General features: G+C 56.3%; 1 protein-coding gene across 1 annotated transcript; it reads right to left on the bottom strand.

Moving 5' to 3' along the window:
* Window positions 1-686: 686 nt before the first annotated feature.
* On the bottom strand, window positions 687-17,711 carry GDF6 (growth differentiation factor 6). Its single transcript, XM_055546894.1, has 2 exons — window positions 17,288-17,711; window positions 687-1,663 (listed from the first exon to the last, which is right to left on the bottom strand). Exons 1-2 carry the CDS (start codon window positions 17,709-17,711, stop codon window positions 687-689), a joined length of 1,401 nt encoding a protein of 466 aa, XP_055402869.1.
* Between the last annotated feature and the right edge of the window lie 1,776 nt (window positions 17,712-19,487).

The following is a 19,487-nucleotide window of genomic DNA, read 5'->3' as shown; positions in this document are numbered from 1 at the left end:
CCCCCTGGAGTGAGACGCAGGTTGCCACTTCTCTATACCCGAAGAGGCCGGGGCAAAGCTGGGTATACAAGCAAGCGGTAAAGGCCCGCTTGGATCCGCCTCTTGTCTCGCAAAGCTCTTTCAAAGGCAGGACCCCTTCTGACTTTGTAATATCTCTACCTTAACACTTTCTGCAGGGGCGCGGGGTCGGGGTCACGGAACAGGGCCAGAAAGACCCACCTCCTTTACACAAGTAGAAAACAATGCGACCGAGATGTGGTCGAAGGTGAGTCTTTCTTCCACAGGTTCCCTTCTTAAACTATTAATTTTTTCCCCCCAATCCTTGGAGCAGTTGAGAAATAGGTATGCGTCTCCCCTGCCCCCCACCTCCCATGGAAATCTGTTGAAACACATGAGGAAACCCAAACCCACACTAATAACGACCGAAAAAAAAAAAAATTGAAGAATTCCTCCTTGGCTGGTTTTTCCAGGATGGCCCCCCCGGGCAAGGTGTGAAATTCCGTCTCTCCCTCTAGGCAGGCAGGTGGAAGGTTCTGGGAAGGCAGAACTCCCTGGTCTCCCACCGGCCGAAAAAAGTCCAGGCTGCGGCCCCGCTCTCTGCCTCATCGGGGGCCAGCTCCCCTCCGCCTCTCCGCGGTCGGACCTCCCCCCGGGCCATCCCGGGCCGAGGCGGCAGGAAGGCGCCGCTACCTGCAGCCGCAGGACTCCACCACCATCTCCTCGTACTGCTTGTAGACCACGTTATTGCCCGCGTCGATGTACAAGATGCTGATGGGAGTCAATTTGGTGGGCACGCAGCAGCTGGGCGGGGTGGAGCCGGGGTCCATGGAGTTCATCAGCGTCTGGATGATGGCGTGGTTGGTGGGCTCCAGGTGCGAGCGTAGCGGGAAGTCGCACACGCCCTCGCAGTGGTAGGCCTCGTACTCCAGGGGCGCGATAATCCAGTCGTCCCAGCCCAGCTCCTTGAAGTTCACGTGCAGGGGCTTCTTGCTGCAGCGCAGCCTCGACTTCTTGCCGTGCCGCTTGCCGTGGCGGCTGGCGAAGGCCGTGCGCCGCCGCCGGCGGCCAGGCGAGGGCGACCAGAGCCCAGCGTCCGGGGTGCCCGACGGCGGCGGCGGCGGCGGCCCCGACCCCTCGGCCCCGGCACCGGGGCCGACCACCTCGGTCGCCGAGCCCAGCTGCTCGCGCATCTCGGCGAACAGGGTCTTGCGCTGGGACCTGGAGAACACGACGAGCAAGGCGCGCTCCTGGGGGGTCCGCACCCTCCGGCCGAAGCCCAGACTCCGCAGGTCCGGGGGCGGCGGCTGCTGGGGCCCCAGCGCGCGCGCCTTGTCCTCCGCGGCGCCGGGCTCGCCGCCCCACGCGGCCCGAAGCTCCAAGCACAGCTGCTTCCAGGGCTGGGGGCGCAGGCCCCGCCACACGTCGAAGACTTCCCAGCCGGGCCGGGGCGCCCCCTGCGGGTCCAGGCTCCGCGCTTCCAGCAGCAGGGGCGACTGGCAGGCGAAGAGCTGCAAGCGGAGCGGGCCGGCCGGCGGCCCCCAGGGCGCAGCGGGAGCCTGGCGAAACAGCCGCAGCTCCGCGCCCACCAGCTCTTCTTTGTCTGAGAGCGTGGACACATCAAACAAATACTTCTGTCTCCTGAGAGGAGTGTGCGAGAGATCGTCTGCGAGATAAAAAAAATAATAATAATAATTACAGTCAGTTTCACTTAAGAGGGAGATCAGCCCGGAGCTCTGCGGCCGCCCCTGGGAGGGAGCTGGGCCAGGTCGGTAGGGGTCCCGGGGCGCCTGCCCGGAGGGCTGACCACCCCGGCTCCCCGCCCCGGCGGAGCGCGGCTAAAAGGAAGGAGCACCAGGGCGGCCCCCTCGTCCCCATCAGCGCGGGACACCCTGCGCGGAAGTCAGTGGAGAAGGCGGCCGCAGCGGCCTCCCGGTTTTCCCACCCACCCCCAGGAGCCTGCGTAACCACTAATGCGCCCTTTGTGGCCGCAATACCTCCACACCTCCTCTCGGCTGGCTCGTTCTCATCATTCCCGTCTCGGTTCAAATGTCACCTCTTCCGAAAGGGCCATCTTTGACCACCCTGATCTAAAGCAGACTCCCTCGGTCACTATCGGGGGACTCTGGTGTATTACCTTCCCGGCACTGAGCACTATCTACAAGGACTTCGTTTGTATTCGTCTCCTCATGGTCTGCCTTTCCCAGCAACAGCCATGCCCCACCTCCAGCAGCCCGCAGGAGCTAGCCCCCTGTGCTGGCCAATCTTGCTCACCGCAGCGTCTACAGGCCTGTCTGACCCAGGGTACACGCCAGTCAGTAAGTGGGGAACTTCTTGGCTGCCCTTTATAACTATCTAGAGAGTTTAAAAATGACAGCACTGGGTGTGCTTCAGTCAACTGGATCAATATCTGAGGACAGAGCCTGGGTACTGGAGTTTTGTTGGGGTTTCTTAGCTTTGCTTTAAAAAAAAAAAAAAAAAAAAAAAAGCTCCAAGCTTATTTGAAGGGACAGCCCAAGTTGAAACCCAGGTGTCTGGTGGAATGGTGGAAGGTGCTGCCCAGCAGACAGGTTTGCTGAAACCTTTAGGCCCATTAGGAAGTTCACAGAATGCGGAGCTGCAAGGCAATTTCTTTCTTTTTTAAATTCATCAGTCACTTAAGAAACATAAGAGCAAGAAGGGTTTCCAAAGTCTGCAAGGGTGCAAATGAATCAACACTAACACCAGGCATCTATCCATTGAGAAGATCCTGCAGCCAATGAGAAATAAATACATCAGCAAGGAGAAGAACCTAAGCAATGCATACATACACAGATTGACGTTCTCCCCTCCTCCACCTACCCAATCTGAAATCGTCTTGCTTTGCAACTAATCCTGAAGATAAAATTTTTGGTTACCACTGAGAAAAAAATGGGGGCACCTGGAGGAGGGACAATAACAAGCTTTTAAAAACTCAAGGTGAATTCCTGGGGACCCAGGCAAAACTGGACTTCTTTTTTTTGACACATCTGTGCATGAAGCCAATCCCACTTCAGTGTGCAAGGCAGAAAGCTAACCAGATTTTCCTGGGCTGCCTTCTCATAAAATATTTACAACCCAGCAAATACAAAAATCCCCAAAGCCCCCAGCTTGCCCCAGAAGCTAGTAAAGTTGGGGTAGACTTCAATAGTAAAAGTGTCACCGGGTCCTGGGGTCCGGCCCTCGATGCCTGTCCAGATGTAGCCCCGGGGCACTGGATCTGGAGCCTCTGCCACACCTAGTCCCCACTCCAGGCTGACCGCTGGGCGGCCGGCCGCCTCACTCAGTCTTGCAAGTCCGGACCTGAGATGGAGCTGTGGGAAGGGTTAAAGAGGTGAAAAGGGAAAAGCCGCTGGAGGCACTTGATTTATGGAAGCCGAGACCTTCAAACCGACCAGGGTCACATTAAAATCAGTGGGAATTCAGCACACTTTCTTCTCCTTTAAAGAAACCTGTGTCTGACAACATTCAACCACCACCCAGATCTCTGGGCCTATTATTGCCTGAGGCTTCCCCTTCCTGTCTCTCAAATTTCTCTCTCCCCAAACTAAGGAGGTGATAAGAGGGACAAACCTAAGGTTCTTGCTGCACCAGCTCGATGTCTTGAGGGCTGACATATTTTTCATCCTTACTTTATCCACGAGCACAGATCGGTCCTGCAAGGTAAGTACTCATATTGTTCCCATTTTACAGATGGGAAAACCAAGGCTTGGGAAAACTAATTACCCGAGTCTGACAACTAATAAGTGGTGGTAAAAGTGAAGTCGCTCAGTCGTGTCCAACTCTTTGGGACCCCATGGACTGTAGCCTACCAGGCTCCTCCCTCCATGGGATTCTCCAGGCAAGAGTACTGGAGTGGGTTGCCGTTTTCTTCTCCAGGGGATCTTCCCGACCCAGGGATTAAACTCGGGTCTCCCGCATTCCAGACAGACACTTTAACCTCTGAGCCACCAGGGAAGCCCAATAAGTGGTGGTATTCAGCCCCAAATCTAGGTCTCTTTAATTCCAGAGTTGGAGCATTTAGCCAGTAAGCCCCATGGTTCCCTGGAGAAGGAAATGGCAACCCACTCCAGTATTCTTGCCTAGAGAATCCTGTGGATGGTGGAGCCTGGTGGGCACAGAGTCGACTGAAACGACTTAGCATGCATCCATGCATGCATTGGAGGAGGAAATGGCATCCCACTCCAGTATTCTTGCCTGGAGAATCCCAGGGACAGAGGAGCCTAGTGGGCTGATGTCTTTGGGGTCACACAGAGTCGGACATGACTGAAGGGACTTAGCAGCAGCAGCCCATGGCTTCCATTGCCTATCCATTAGAGTCCAGGTCCTGGAGCCAAGGCAACTGGGAGTGGCCAAGGTATAAGTGATGAAGCATACAGTCCAAACTGTATTTTCAAGGCTTGGTAGGAATCAAACCTGGGATCCTTTAGGAAATCATTTCCATCTCTGCTTACATAACTTTTGAGACAATTTGTCACTGGTTGGAGAGGTAGAGGGGAAGAAGAGGCAGGTGTAAAAGACAATTTATTTAGTTTTCTCTCATGCAACACAGAGAAATCAGCCAGCTTTTGTCTTCATTCCTTTTTTTAAAAGCATGGACTGCCATACAATAATGCAAATCAGCCATAATTACACTTAATCCCCTCCCTACCTGCATTGTTGTATGGCAGACATCAACACAATATTGTAAAAAAAAAAAAAAAAAAAAAGGTTTTTAATTTAAATTTTAAAAAGTAAAAGTGTGAACTAATAAATGCTTAGTCTACACAGCTGAGTCATGTTTTTCTAGTCCTCAAGAGGGGCCAAAACAGAGAAAACCTCTGTAAAAAGAGGTTTCCACTGGTTCTGCAGCCTTGGGATTCACGTGATTTTTCTAGCAAGATCAGCCTGCTTCCCCACCCATTCCAGAGCTAGGAGAAAGAATACAAATGGGGGCTTCCACCTGTATCCTGCTCTCTTTTCTTCCCATACTAGCTCCATCCCACAGTTTGGGGGGCCTCACCTGCATGGACACACGTGCCACAGGTGCACACTTCCCCAGCTACAGGCGCACACATTGGGCAGTCGACACACCCTTAGGAGCACAGACCCAGAGAAGAAGCTGACCAGGGCCTGGAAGTGGGCTCAGGGCCATGTGTGTGAGAATGCGGTGACTCGGGTACCAGAGTAGAGCAGTGTGAATAGCTCTCCAAGCCACTGAAACTGCAGTGGTCCCTAAAAACGCATCATCAGCTTTCCCCAGGAACCTGTCAGAAATGTATACTCTCTTGGGCCCCAGAGGTTTGAGGTGGGACCCAGAATTTGCATTTTCCTCAGTTCCCAGGTGATGCTGGTTGGGTCACCACTGTAGGAACCACACAGACGTCTAGATGAGCCCACCCCCTGGGCTCTTTCAGAGGCCCCACCAGGTGGGGAGGGCCCCATGAGGATAAAATGCAAGGCCAGGGCAAGAGCTAAGGCAGCACTCACCAGAACCAAGTTCCTATGGCTCCCTGCTCCTCCTGCCCCCTGCCACAGACACCCCCACTTAAAAAAAAAAAAAAAAAAAAAAAACTCTTACAGCCACGTGTGTCCAGAACCTCTAATCCACCATCCGTGGTGGCTCTGTGAAGCTCCCCATCAGAACACATTCTCCACCTGTCTGGACCTGCTCTGGAGGCATGCATCACAGAAATAGCCCCAGAGGAGGCTTCCAGCTTGGGGAGTGCGCACACCATCCACTGTGACCCTGCAGACACTTTGCCTGACGATCCTGGCATCACAAGGCCTGGCTCCTGCTGTCCTGGCCATCTGTGAGTAGAAAACCAGCCCTTCACACTCCCTCCCACAAGCCTCCTCTCCCATCATTGGAATGCTAGTTGCTCAGTCGTGTCCGACTCTTTGCGACCCCATGGACTGTAGCCTGGCCAGGCTCCTCTGTCCATGGGATTCTCCAGGCAACAATACCGGAGTGGGTCGCCCTTCCCTTCTCTAGGGGATCTTCTTGACCCAGGGATAGAACTCGGGTCTCCTGCATTGCAGAAAGATTCTTTACCATCTGAGCCACCAGGGACTCCCAAGAAGCAAATAATCAGTGCGTAAAGAAAAAGGATACCCGAGGGCGCCTTAAGTCAGGATACCCAGGAGAGCAGTAAGGCCAGCCTACCCCGCCCACCCGCACTAATCTAGCTGCGGACGGCTCCCTCGCCCGCCATCCTGCAGACAGCCTCCTAAAACCCCAAACATCCTTTGGTTTGGGGCGGAAAGGGCCCGGCCCGCAATGCGTTTCCCCAGGACATCTTGCCCTATGTCCGCAACTTGAGGTCCCTCTTGAGAGTCCTGGTTGCATCGTGCGTCACTCTGCGGGGCCCGGAGGGCGCCCCGCAGCTCCAGCTCGCCCCCCAAGGCCCTTCGCGCCCAGACCCTGGGCTCCAGGACGCTGCCAATTAGTGCGTGTCCCGCTCGCGTCCTCTAAATCCGCCGTGACCTAAGCGGCCACTGGCGGGCCCCACCCGCCTCCACCGGCCGCCCACCGCTCGTCCGGCCGCGTGTCCTCCGGCGATGGGCTGAGACCCAGAAAGCTCCGATGACAGCGGGGTCTCCCACCCCTCGTCCGCTAGGTGGGGACGGAGCGGGGAGGATAATCGCCCGTTTTCACAAAGGAGACTCCGGAGGTCTTCGCTGCTCAGCCTTTCCTTCCTCCGCCCCCCACCCCACCCCCCTCACCCCCACCCCCCCCCCCACCTTCAAAAACATCCCTGAATGCTCCCGGGAGCGCTTCTGTGCCGGGCACGTGCTCAGGGTTTGGTGGCCTCGGTCCCGTGCGTGAATCCTCAGCGACAGCGTGGGAGGCCCGTTCTAACTGTTACGCACTCACTCTTTTATAGGTGACAGAGCGGGCTCCACGAGGAGTCATCATCCCTCGCCCAGGGTCTTGCAACTCGGAAGGGGGACACGATCTGAAGGTCTTGATTCGGACCGAAACCCTGGGACTAGAGCCACGCCCCTCTTCCAAAGTTCTGATTGGGCAGCTGGGCAAACAGGGAGGACATGAGACCCACATCCATCACAGATCCGCCAACACAAAGGGCGCTGGGTTCTACCAGGAATTCCTTTTTTGTTTTTTCCCTTTACTGGAAATGAGAAGACCTTCAAGCAGGGAACTCAGAGCTGGCTTGGAGCCTCTTCTTCCCAGGTCACTCAGCCCTGACGATGCCCTGAGGTTGCCCAAGTCCACAAGTTGGAGATAGAGCCAGGTGTACTGGGTGAGTGAAAAGGAGTCTTCGGTCCTCTCTCCGATGGGGTATGAAGGTCTCTGAATAATTTCTTCTCCAACTATGACCCTCTTCTGGGACAGTGATCTCCTGGTCATTTTGTCCTGAGCCCCACCTCCACCAAGATCTGAGCCTTGCAAACTGCTGACCTTGCTGAGCCGTCCCACTGATTCATGAGTCCACCCACACAATTCACCCTGTCTGGGATGCTTTTGCTCAACTCCAGCACAATCCTAACAGTGAACTCTGTTTTATGCACTCACTATGTGCGTACTAAGTCACCTCAGTCGTGTCTGACTCTTTGCTACCCTACAAACTGTAGCCTGCCAGGCCCCTCTGTCCATGGGATTCTCCAAGCAAGAATACTGGAGTAGGTTGCCATTCCCTTCTTCAAGGGATCTATCTTCCTAACCCAGGGATCAAACACATGTCTCATGTCTCCTGCATTGGCAGACAGGTTCTTTACTACTAGCGCCATCTGAGAAGCCCACTGTGTGCTGGGCATGATCTAAATTCTAAACTTATAATAAGTCATTTAAGTTTCAAAACTATCTAAGTCATTTTCTTCAAAAAAAAAAAATCATTGTTATGTCATGATTCACAAAACTAAAACACAGAGGGCTCAAGTGTCACTTGTCCAAGACAGAGGTAGATGTGGCAGTCTGGCTCCAATACTGATGCCACCACTCTGGACTTCCCAGCTGCTGAGCTGTGTGTCTGGTAGAGACCCTGAGAACTCTCTAGCTCTTTTGCGTTGCCGGTGACTGTGGGGAGGACATCCATCCCTCATCTCCAAGTGTCAATCAGTTCCTAATCAGCAGAACCAAGGGGATGCCAACAACTGGACTTTTGAAATAGAACTTAGATGGAAACAACTTTTGCTAAATGAGAACGTCATGCCAGCTCACAGTCACTGAGGGAAGGCTGGCAAATGAGACAGAGTAAGAAAGACATCCGAGGATATGTGTACCTGTTACTACTGATGACATGGAAAGAGGATAGGAATCTAGAGTCTGAGCCGTGATTGGGATCCTGAAGGGAAAGGGAAAGAGAAGTCACTCAGTTGTGTCCGACTCTTCCCAACCCCATGGACTGCAGTCCACCAGGCTCCTCCGTCCATGGGACTTTCCAGGCAAGAGTACTGGAGTGGGGTGCCATTGCCTTCTCCGATTGGGATCCTGACCTGTAACTTATTGGTTGGATGATCTTGGATGGACTGAATCACATAAGCTCTCCCTGTATCATATGCCTCATCTGTAAAGCAGGAAAATGACACCCCCCCCCCCCCCCGGTCCACTTTGCAGAGTCATTGTAAAGGTCAGAGTGGAGGCAACCAGAGCCGGCTGTGCATGACAGACAGAAGCACCCAACGAATGCAGCCAATATTACTATAACTACCTACGGCCAGGTAAGGGGACCTGGGGGGAAGACGCACCTGTCCTCTTGGTCTTCTTTGAGATGCAGTCCAGTTCTCTCCACAAGATTTTCAGAAGTGAGTGGAGGGGAGGTGCTGGGCAGGGGGGTCAAGAAAGAAACAAGGGCTTCCAGTGAAGAGCCAGGCCCATAAGGGTTTCAGCTTCACCCCCATCACCTTGCTCCATCTCAGTCCCTAGGCTTTATCCACTGCTCTGGGTCCCTCCCACAATGCCAAGTGAACTACCAACCTCCAGCCAGAACCTCATCAAGGATAGGGCCCTCCTCTGCAGGTAGCAGGTAGGCAGTATGCAAATCTACCACACCCCTGAGAGCCCTAGTGGCTGGTCTCCTTGCTCCTCGCCTCCCACTCTCCCGCTGGCACCTTTGTGGGGCACAAACTGTCCACAGAGCCAATCTAGGGTACAGGAGAGGTGCTCCCTAGCTTCATCAGGCAGCTGGGAGGAGAAGGAGTCATAGCCATGAATGACGCTTGGGCCTCAGTGCGAGGAGGCCGTGGCATCACAGTCCCACAGACGCTCCCCTGGGCCAGCGCCTCCTCACCACACATTCACCCAATGAGCCTTCGCTCTGGTCTGTTGGCTTCCCCAGTGTTTTCCCCAATAGCTTGCCCTGAATTTATCAGTTTCTTTCCACCCTTTAAAGATCAGAAAGGCCCCGGGAAATCCTCCACAGAGGACTTTTCCACCCTCTTCCCAAAGCCTCAGCACATCCCTGCCCCCTCTCCCTGGCTCTAGCCAGGGCCTTGGGAACCACAAAGAATGAGTCTGGTGGCCAGCCTCTATCCGGAAGAGAAACCTCAATGTTCCCACAGCAAGTTTTCACTCAGCCTGTGGCAAACCAGTGAGGTTGGGTGGGGGGAGCGAAGGGGAACCCCGATTTCCACCCGGCTGGGGACAACTTCGCTCTCCCAGGGAGCTTTCAGCAAGTTTCTGGAAGAAGACATGCCAGCCCTTTACCTGATCTCTGGGCACTGGGCACCCCTAGCAGGAGTCCGGAGGTACTTCGAAGAGACTCCTGTTGTCTCTCAGGATGAAACAGATTCATTTATAAAGCAGTTTCCATGCACATGGTGCAAACTCTCCTGGCCGCAGGGGCTCATGAGCCAGAGATGCAAAGCCCAGATGAAGGATACTTCATCAGGCTTCTCTCTTCACTGATATCCTATCCTGGGCTCTGGACCACATTGGCTCAGATCTTAATTTGACAGCACCACAGTTGAAATCCAAACAGAAGCTCGGAAGCACCCCACGCATCGACCTTCTCTCGTACCTTTCCTCTGCAGCTGAGCAGCCTGTGCCCGGGCGTCCTCAGCCGCAGCATCGCCTGCAGGTCACTGCTGTCTCCTGGACCCTCGGAGCAGGGTCCACACCTGGTTGATTTGCCCAAGGTCGCCCCACCTGCTATGTCGACCTGTATAGGGTCACCTGAGAGCCCAGGGGAGTTGCATCTCAGCCCTGAAACTGCCCTTTGGGCTGGAACATGATGCCTTTGGACTTGAGAGCTTGGAGATTCAAAGTAGAAGAAAAACTTCCCATTTTACGTTGTTTCCCCTCCATGACCAGTCCTGAAGTTGCAGGTGGAAGGACGGGCTCAAACTGGCGTGTGGTTATGTGCAGGATATTGGACTGTCAGCGCCGGGGCGGGGGTGGGGCGGGATGGGGGCGAGGGGGGGCTTCCTGCGCAGGAGAAACCTCAGTGATGCGTGTTTCTTCAAGTGCTGGCCCGGACACTCCTCCTGAGGCCGGCATCGTGGCAACTCAGCTCCACTGCGTTCACCTCGGGCTGAGTCCCGAAATAGCGCGCTAGCATAAACGAGATTCCTGGTGGCAGTTATGACCCATAGTCTAGCATCCTTCAGTTCCACCCCCCGCCCCCCTTACTGGGCATGGGAGCGGCGGTCGGCTGAGAAGTGGGATCATGACTGGACCAAGTTGCCCGGATGCCAAATTTACAAAACAGGGGCACGGATACTCTTCGGGTCAGAGATTATTTAGGGGTAGAAGGGGTATGGGTAAACCAGCCCCGATCGACCCCAAAATTAATCCTCCGCGCTGCCACCGCTCCTGCTTTCCGCTCTGCTCCAGCTGTCATACCCGCCCTCTCCTCCCCTGCACGCACGCCCACTACCGGGTCCCTAAACCCTGCCCGGTACCCATGCGCCCCGGCCACGGGCCGCGCGCACGCGCCTCCCGGCTCCCAGAGCCTGAAGCAGCTCACCCCCAGCAGACCGAACCCTGGGCCCCCAGCAGCGCTAATGGACTGTCCTGGAGGGCAGGCAGCAGCCTCCCTGGAACCCATTATGCCGACGAGGACCTATTTGATCCCTGTAAACAAGAGACTGGAGAAGGACATGGCCACCCACTCCAGTATTCTTGCTTGGAGAATCCCATGGACAGAGGAGCCTGGCAGGCTTTCTAGTCCATAGGGTCGCAAGAGTCGGACACGACTTAGCTACTAAACCACCACCACTACCACCACCACCAAACAAGAGACACCATTTAACCGACACTGAGCTTAAAAATAAACAGCCAGGCTTTAAGGGCGCGGGGGTTGGGGTGGGGGTGATGGGAACGGGGTTGAGGGAGGTGGTAGGTACTAAGCAAGGAAATGGCGCTGTGAATCCACATTCCTGCTCACCACTCCTCGCGGCCTCGACTTGGACCCCTTCCCAGGTCCAGAGAGCATCGCTTAACCAGGGGTATTCCATACCCGCAGAGTTCTAGAACCAGAGCCCTCCTCTGCACTTAAAGGCTCCCAGGGATTCTTGTTGATTTGCTCTGGGTCGTTGGATGCAAGCAGAAGTCCTGGCAGGAAACAAAAGTTTTCTTTCCGCCCTGCTACGTATTTCCTCTACCTGTCTGCTCAGTTGCCTTCTCCCTGTCCGACCACGCCACCCCCAGGAAGAAGTCACTAGCTTCCCCGAGGTGTGCGGCCAGAACCCCAGAGCTCCAGCTGAGAGAAAAAAACGGGGTGCACTAGAGAGCCCATCAGTCCAACGCTCTGCATTCCCCGAGGTCACTCTGGTCAGAAGAGGGAGCTTTCCTGTCTTGATTCAGTTTGCGCGGGAAGGGATTCCCAAGGCCTGTCGTGGGTTGTGGCTTAGGGAATTTTTTTTTTTTTTTTTTTTTTTCATGTGCAGAAACGACAAGGACGTTGGTGCACGTTTTTCGATCCCCTCCCCCCCAGCAACTCGCAAACTCCCAGAGTCCCAGAACCTCCCGCGCCAGGAAAAAGCACAGTGTCCTTTTCTGATTAGTCTCTCCTGCTGAGGAAGCCCGGCCCAGAATTCTGGCGATATTTGTCCTCTCGCTGTAGAAGACACTAGGCGTTGTTAGCCTCTTGCTAAAGCGGCATTTGTAAGGCGGCCCTTAAGGCCTTAGGGATGGGAGTGACAGTAACTGCTGTTTAACAACGAGCCCGTGGCCAAGAGTTAGGTTTATGGCCTGAAAAATGTTTTAGTCATCCCATCCAGAAGGGCAGAACAAACTTCTGGTTTCAGGCTTCCTTCCCTTACCCCCGGGGTTAGTTCCAGGACCTGCCCGTTCACTGGACTTGACTGGGATCCTGAACCTGGAGGGCTTCGCAAACCCTGCGCGGGGCTCACGGGGGCGCGTCCTCACCCGCACGCACTTGAACGCTCAGCAGTCCTTTCCCAAGGCTGTTCCCTCTTTCCGGGGAAATAAAGCCTAGATTGGAACCTTCTGCCGGCTTCCTCACTTGGCCGTCTGGTCTGCATTAGTGTTTTTATAAGGGACTCAAACAAATCGAATACAAGGTCACCAAATAATTAACAGTTGTGAATTCCCTCCATCCCCATTAAAATACTTCCCTGCTTATATTTCATTTTCCGTTTGCCAACGACAACAGGGTTCGGGCAAAAGCCCGGCTGCGTTGATTGCACCACTCTTTGCCCAGGTCCACCCAGAAACTCGCTGTTTTGCATAAACATACCGCGCCAGACGCACTTCAATTAGGAGGGAACGACGCCGCTCTTAGAAGTGCTTCCCGCCGCCAGACTATCCCCACAACTGTCCTGCCCTGCCCCCTGGCAATCGCGACCCAGAAGGTAAACCTAGAAGCCAGGGATCCCGGGCAAACTCTCCCGAGGTTCATTTCCAGGGTGTCAAGTTCTTTAAGGATGTTCAGATCTAGGTTTTAGGTTTTTTTGTTTTTTGGTTTGTTTGGTTGGTTGGTTTTTATCTGTTCCCTACTGCCTCCTTTCTGAGAGTGCTATTCTTAACAACAATCAAAAAAAAAAAAAAAACTTTAAGAGTATTCTTATTTCAAAATTATCTAGAAACCTAACTCACAGCAGTGTTCTTAGGTTCATTTTGTTTTCTTCATCCTTAAGAGGCTTTTTTTTTTTTTTTTTTTTGGTCCCTTGTTGGAATTAACAGTGGTGCTTCTCACTACCTAAATTAAAGTCGGAGTTTTGCCTCACTCTCCCTCACCCTCTATCTTACAGCCACACTGAATTCACAGTTCTCACTGTCTGCCTTTCCCAGGCTCCGGGGCTGGGGATCCAAGCCCCCTGTACTTGTGGTCTTTTTAATAAGCTCTATCATGTGCTAACTGCAATGTCTGTATATCCAACCTGGTCCATCCTGATCCTATCACTGTGCCAACACACACATGCACACACTTTCCCATCTCTGTGGATCCAAAATCATCTTGAAAGCACAATTTGGAGGCATTCTTAAAGGTCAGGGCTTCCCTGGTGGCTCAGCTGGTAAAGAATCTGCCCACAATGCAGGAGACCTGGGTTCAATCCCTGGATTGGGAAGATTCCTTGGAGAAGGGCATGGCTCCCCACTCCAGTATTCTGGCCTGGAGAAGTCCGTGGACTGTATAGTCCATGGGATCGCAAACAGTCGGACACGACTGAGTGACTTTCACTCACATACATGCTATGTGAAAACTACCTTTAAAAATTGAAGGTCAGGGATAAAGCAGTTTGTGCCTTTTACAGGGAGATCAAAGAGGAAGCAAGGTGCATCTCAGTTTTAGACCTGTGAATTCAACATTTCACTCCAACTCCTAACTAAGTCTTGAGAGATTACAGAGGTAGGGAGTCTGTCCATTTTTTCTACTTCTGTTTCCTGCCACCATGCTTTAGAAATTTCCTCTTGCCTTGCTCTATCCATATAGCGCCAAAGGTAAGCCTGCAGAACTGGCTATATGCTTCAGCTCTCATTAGCTGTGTGACCTTGAACAACTTCCTTAATCTCTCTGCCTTCTTTAAAATCATCTGTAAAACAGGGATTGTAGCACTTTCTTCCTGGAGGAGGGAGGTGTTGTTAGAATTAAATGAAATGATTCATGTAACAGATGTTAGCCCAGCATTCGGTACACAGTAAATGCTCAGCATGTCAACATATCCCAGTTATATTGGAGAGCAAACTGAAGGGGTGGACATATTTTTAAAAGCTTGCAATCAAGTCTCCTGGGGGGGCAGGGAGGTTGAGAGAAGGAGGGCAGGGAGTGAGGCAGTACTGAACATGCAGTCGTCACAGATCTAAAGCGCTCTGAATCCATCCACGCTGGGCAAAGTTCATCCGCACGCTCCCATTCTTGAAATGCAAGCTTTAGGTGCAACTTTTGGGGTTCCGGGAGCCCCCAGGTGAGGAAGACTTTTTTTTTTTTTTTTTTTAGAAATACTGTACGTTAAGTAGTTCAGACCTCAACAGCGGGCTTCAGGATTCCTTACGTGGTCTTTGCTTGTGCCCCCGAGGGACCCGCTGCTTCTCAAAGCCAAGCCTGCCACACTCGACGGCGATTTAAACATCCCCGAGGCAAGGCGCCAAGTCAGCGCGGCCGGCGCGGCTCTCGGTTGGCCGCTTCTCTTTGCTCCTTGTCCTGCCATCCCCAGCTGGGGGAGGGGAGGCCCGAGGGTTTGGCGCGGTTTGAGAGTCCCCACGTGAGAGGGGCGGAAGTCCTCGCCAGGAACCCGGGATGCGCGGCTGGCGGGTCCCTTCCATCACGGGAGACTAGACACCGTTTGATGTGTTATGACATGAACCCTCAATTAGATCGCTGAGTTGAAACACTCCAATCAGGGGCCCGATGCTAAGCAAGCCCCGGAAGGTCCAGCCCGAGGTCACCGCCGGTGACACATCAAATCAAAATCAGTGAGAGGGAAAGTGAGGCTTTCCCTTTATCAAGCTGGGGCTGTGGCCCGCAACGCACCCCCTCCCCTGCGCGCCCCCTCCTCCGCGCGCCCCCTGCAGCCCGCGGCTTCGCACTCCTTCGCCCCCGCGCGGCGTGCTACCCGCCGCACAGCCTTCCGGCTCAAAGAACTGCCTTTTCTTCCCGTTTTCTGGGAACCTTAGGGTTCGGGGAAGACCGCGCCTCGGACGCGGAGGGCCAGGTGGTCACGCCGCGTCTCCTCCGGCTGGGGACCGCGTTCGGGAGTGGAAGCCGAACGTCTGTATCTCGGTCCGGCTAGCCTGGAGAGCTTGGCTCAGGAACAGAGCCCCCCGCCCCCCACCCCTGCCTCCCCCAGGCTGGGCGCGCAGCCAGTCTCCTCCCTACCTCCGGCGCCCAGGGGCGCCCAGCGCGATGCCCGGGGAGAGGCAGCCGCGCAAGCCAGGGTGAAGCGAGCCCGCGTCTGCGCCCGACCTGGAGTCCCCAGAGACCTCCCACACTTGCCCCGACGCCGCAGGCTTCGGTAGACACCTCCCAGCAGCCCGCAGGGTCCCCTGGTCCTCTGCCAAACTCTTGGGGCGCAGCTTGCGAGTTAGGGGGCGTCTGTCTGGGGGAGGGGCAGAGGTTCTGGCAACTTCCCGTGGGGAGAAGAAAAGGCGCGCCCAACCGCTGGCCACCCTGGGCCTCCGGGACTTCTTTCCCCGGGGAAAAAAGGCCTTTAGAGTAATCCCCTCTGTTCTTCCTTAGTCTCTCGACTGGGGAAGTCTGGGGGAAGTCTTCGATTAGGGAGTTAGAGAGGATGAGGGATACACAGAGGATCTGGAGGCAGAGAAACAACAGAGGTAGGGCGAGGGTTGGAAGTGGGGTCAGGGCGAGCGGCGCCGGCAGCAGGGAGGCCGGGGACCCTGATGCAAAGCTGCGAAGAAGCCACTTGTATTTGCCAAGGTGGCTTTACTAGTCCTGAAATCACCATAAAATAACCTGGCGTTAATTTGCCGCCCAGACCTTTCGGCAGCTCGTGAACCTCGCTGACCTCCGGCTGCAGCCGCGAACGCCTCGTGGGCTGGACCCATGCGGATCAGGAAGGCGGCGGCAAGGAAGGGGGCTTGGGGCCTGAAGCCTGGAAAGAGCCGGGGGCTCGGGGCCTGTTCTGTAAATTTCAAGGGAGTGCCAGTACCCAGGTCAGCCGGGTGGTCGTCTCGGTCCGAACCCCGGCGCTGGCCAGTTCCTGGGAGACCTCACGTACACTGACCTCGAAGTGGGGGGCTGGGAAGGTATATCGAAGCCGAGGAGCTACGTCTGGGCGGGTGGCGGAGTGGACCGATGCCTCCTTCCTTTCCCCTCACCCCCCTACCTCCCCTTTGCCCTCCCTTTGCTTTATTCCCCTTCATCCCATCTCCTTCCACGTTATTGTCTCTTTAGGAGCTGAGTGCCCGGCGCCGGCGGATCCCTCCCCAATTTCTGGGACCAGGGTAGCGTGAGGTTCTCTCCAAGGCACTCGCCACGCTGCAGACCCGCGCGGGTGGCAGGGAGGGGGCGCAGGGGTTTCTGCAGACACCCACACATGCACCCGAGCCCACGGAGGGGCCCAAAGACGGGGCCCCTGGGTCGATGCGCAGAGAGAGGCGAGTTGCCTGGCTGAGAAAGGTGGGTGAGCACAGGCAGGCACCCACGTGGATTAAGTACCAACAAAACACCCAAACTGAGCCCACTTGCCTCTGCTCCCGGCTCTCCCAGCCAGTTGTTGCCGCTGCCTCTGCAGAAATGACTCGGTTGCGACCCCGAGGGCGCGGGGCTCCTATGCGACTGACCATGCCCACACCCAGCGCCAGGAGCGGTCGGGTACCAGCGGAGCGGCTGGGCCAGGGCACTGCCACACGCCGCTCGAGAACTCGCTGCTCTGGACCGCAGCATTCGCTTCTGACGGCTTTTCCCGGAGCCGATGGGAGCTCGGGGCTTCCCAGGGCTTGCTCGGGTCCCAGAGCCACTCGGTTCGCAACGCGCAGCTCGGGGCCTTGGACCACACACCCGGTACCATCCGGGATACCTTGCCGCGGGTTTCATCAGTGCTCGCCGCGACTCCTCTCCAGCCCGGGTCATCTACCCGCCACCTCCCGCCTTCCACGCTTCCTCCAGCAGCCACCAGACATGCGGCCCCCACGCTGCTTTCTGCAAAAGGCTAGAGGAAGAGGGAAGGAATGGAGAAAGAAAGAAACAGACGAAAGAGAGGCAGGGAGAATTGCACACTGGAATAAAATCTGCAGCCGCGTTTGGAAACATACTTGGGCTTCAGAAAAAGCAATTTAAGAAAAGAAAAGGGGGAGGTATCCAGAGCGGAAAGGCGAATTCACAGATGCAGCCTCCTGCCAGCGCCGGAGCTGAGCCCTGGCGGCTGACCTCCAGGGAGAAAGCAGTCGGGCGTCCTCTTTGCCACTTACCTAGTCCCCTGTCTACAAAGCTAGTGATCGTATTAGCCGACTTGGAAGACTGGAAAAAGCTAGCATTGATGCCCAGCTTCTCGGCGATGGAGTAAGTCCTGTAGATTGACAGCATGTACTCGTGGGGCACCACGCGCGGGCCCCTGCCGGGAGGCTCCCGAGCTTCAGGCTGCTGTGGCGGCCGCCGCTGGGGCTCCTCCTGCGGCCTCGGCGGGGGCTCCTGGCGATCCAGGGGCTCCCGGGCCGTGGCATTCTCTCTCGGCGCCCGCGGCATCCTTCCTTCCTTGCGGCTTCGCATTCCCTTGGCGGAGCCCAGCTCGGCGGACGACGAGGAGGAAGAGATGGAAGCTTGCTGGAAACCCGGCAGATCCCACAGGAAACTGATGAGGAAGACGGCCGAGAGCAGGACCCTGGAGGTATCCATGGCCAGCGTCTCCCCGAGAGGCGGCGGCACCGGGCGCGAGGGGCGGCACGGAACGGCTGGACAGCGGCCGGGGCCCGGCTCCTCCGGCGGACTCGGAGTGCGAGGAGCCGGGTCCCAGCCACACAAATCCCGGCCCTGCCACGCCCCCTCCCGCCCCTCGCCGGGAGGGGAGGGGAGAGGACGGAGGGGAGGGGAGGGGAGGAGAGGGTGGGAGGAGAGGCCGGGTGGTGTGGGCAGGAGGTGTGGGGGAGAGGGGGCCGCTGTGGGCCGGGCGGCCGGGGAGGGGGCACGCAGCGCCCCCGCGGGACGTACGCGGGGTTGCCGGGCGGTGCGCGCCGAGCGGGGCCCGGCGCGGCGGGCAGGAGTAGGCTCGCGAGGCCGCTCGGCGGCAAGGAAGCCAGGGTCCTCCGCAGCCAGAGCCCCTCCAGCTCTGTTCGAAGCTCGGTCCCGCCGCAGCACCGCGCTGCGCGGGCTCCTGGTCTTCCCCCGCCCCCACCACCAGCACCACCACCTCGGTCGCCTCCACTTGGCTGGGAACGTGCAGCCCCGGAGGAGGCAAGCGGCGGCGGCGCCCCCCAGGGACAGCTCCGAGCAGGCGTCTCTGCAGCCGACTGCGCGTCGACTCCGGGCAGTGGTACCTTCCTTTCCCGGCTCCGGCCTCCCGGGCCAGTCGATCGCTCCCCCTCAATGGCCAGCCCAGGGGCCAGGGAAGCCTCTCGCCGCGCACGCCAGGCGTAGGGCTCAGCCCAGAACAGCCCCGTTCTCTCACTGGGGTTACCGCTTTCCACAAAGACCAGACGTCTGTTCCCGACCCTCGAGGTCACGCAAAGGCCACGAGTCTTTAGAGTCTGGATGGATGCTGAAAGCTGCAGCGCTCTCATGCAGGCCCCAGCCTCTCTTCTCGCAGTCCCCAGCCTCTTCGGACGCTGCGTTTAGGCGACTCTTTTCTCCTCCAGCTGTCACTCCGGTCCTCTCCCCTCTGAAGGCCTGGCCCCCGCCTCCAGTGCGTCCCCATTTTCCCCTCTCTTCTTTCCCTTCCGCCTTCCATACTTCCTCCTTCCCCAAGTTCCTTCTGCATTCCAACCCTCTTTCCCCAGCCTACTTTTCTTCCCACACCGCCCTCCCATCTCTCTCTGCCTTCCCACCCTCTCCCTCCTCGGACCCCCCTCTTCCCTTTCGGTGGACCCCTCCCTTTGCAACTCTTCCCCAATCTGTTTCTCTTCAGCTCAGCCTCGCCCCGTCACGAGTTTCCTTTATCTGTCCCCAGATTCCCCGTGCCTGTCTTCTCCACCCACTGCCTCACTCATTCCCGGGCCTGACGGCTGAAATCGAGGCGGAGGGGCTGCTCTCACTCGCTGATCTCCGTGCCCCTGGAGCGCTGTGGACGTCGAGTTTCTCCGTGCGTTTACTGGGTGCTCCCCGGCACCAACCATAACATGCTCTTCAATCGCCCCAGCCTCTATGGGAGGTTGGCCTTCCAGTTTTCCACATTCACAGATATAAACAATGAGACTGAGAGGGGATAAATGACTTTTCCAAGGACGCTCCGCCAACAGGATGTGCGGCCAGAAACAGAATCTGAGGGCGCAGGCTCTAGACCCAGTGCTGGTCCCATTCCTGGGCCGATGTCTCTACTTCCTTCTTGCTTTTTTCTTTTCTTTATGGTTTTACTTGCTGTCAGATGATTTCCTCGCCTACACCTCATTGTGCGTGTGTGTGTGTGTGCGCGCGTGTGCGCACGTGTTCCCAGTCTTCTTACTCCTCACCCTCTCAATT

Source organism: Bubalus kerabau, chromosome 14 (assembly GCF_029407905.1).
Source record: "Bubalus kerabau isolate K-KA32 ecotype Philippines breed swamp buffalo chromosome 14, PCC_UOA_SB_1v2, whole genome shotgun sequence".
NCBI lineage: Eukaryota > Metazoa > Chordata > Mammalia > Artiodactyla > Bovidae > Bubalus > Bubalus kerabau.
The sequence above is the reverse complement of the archived record's forward strand: the minus strand, read 5'-3'. Positions and strand labels throughout refer to the sequence as shown.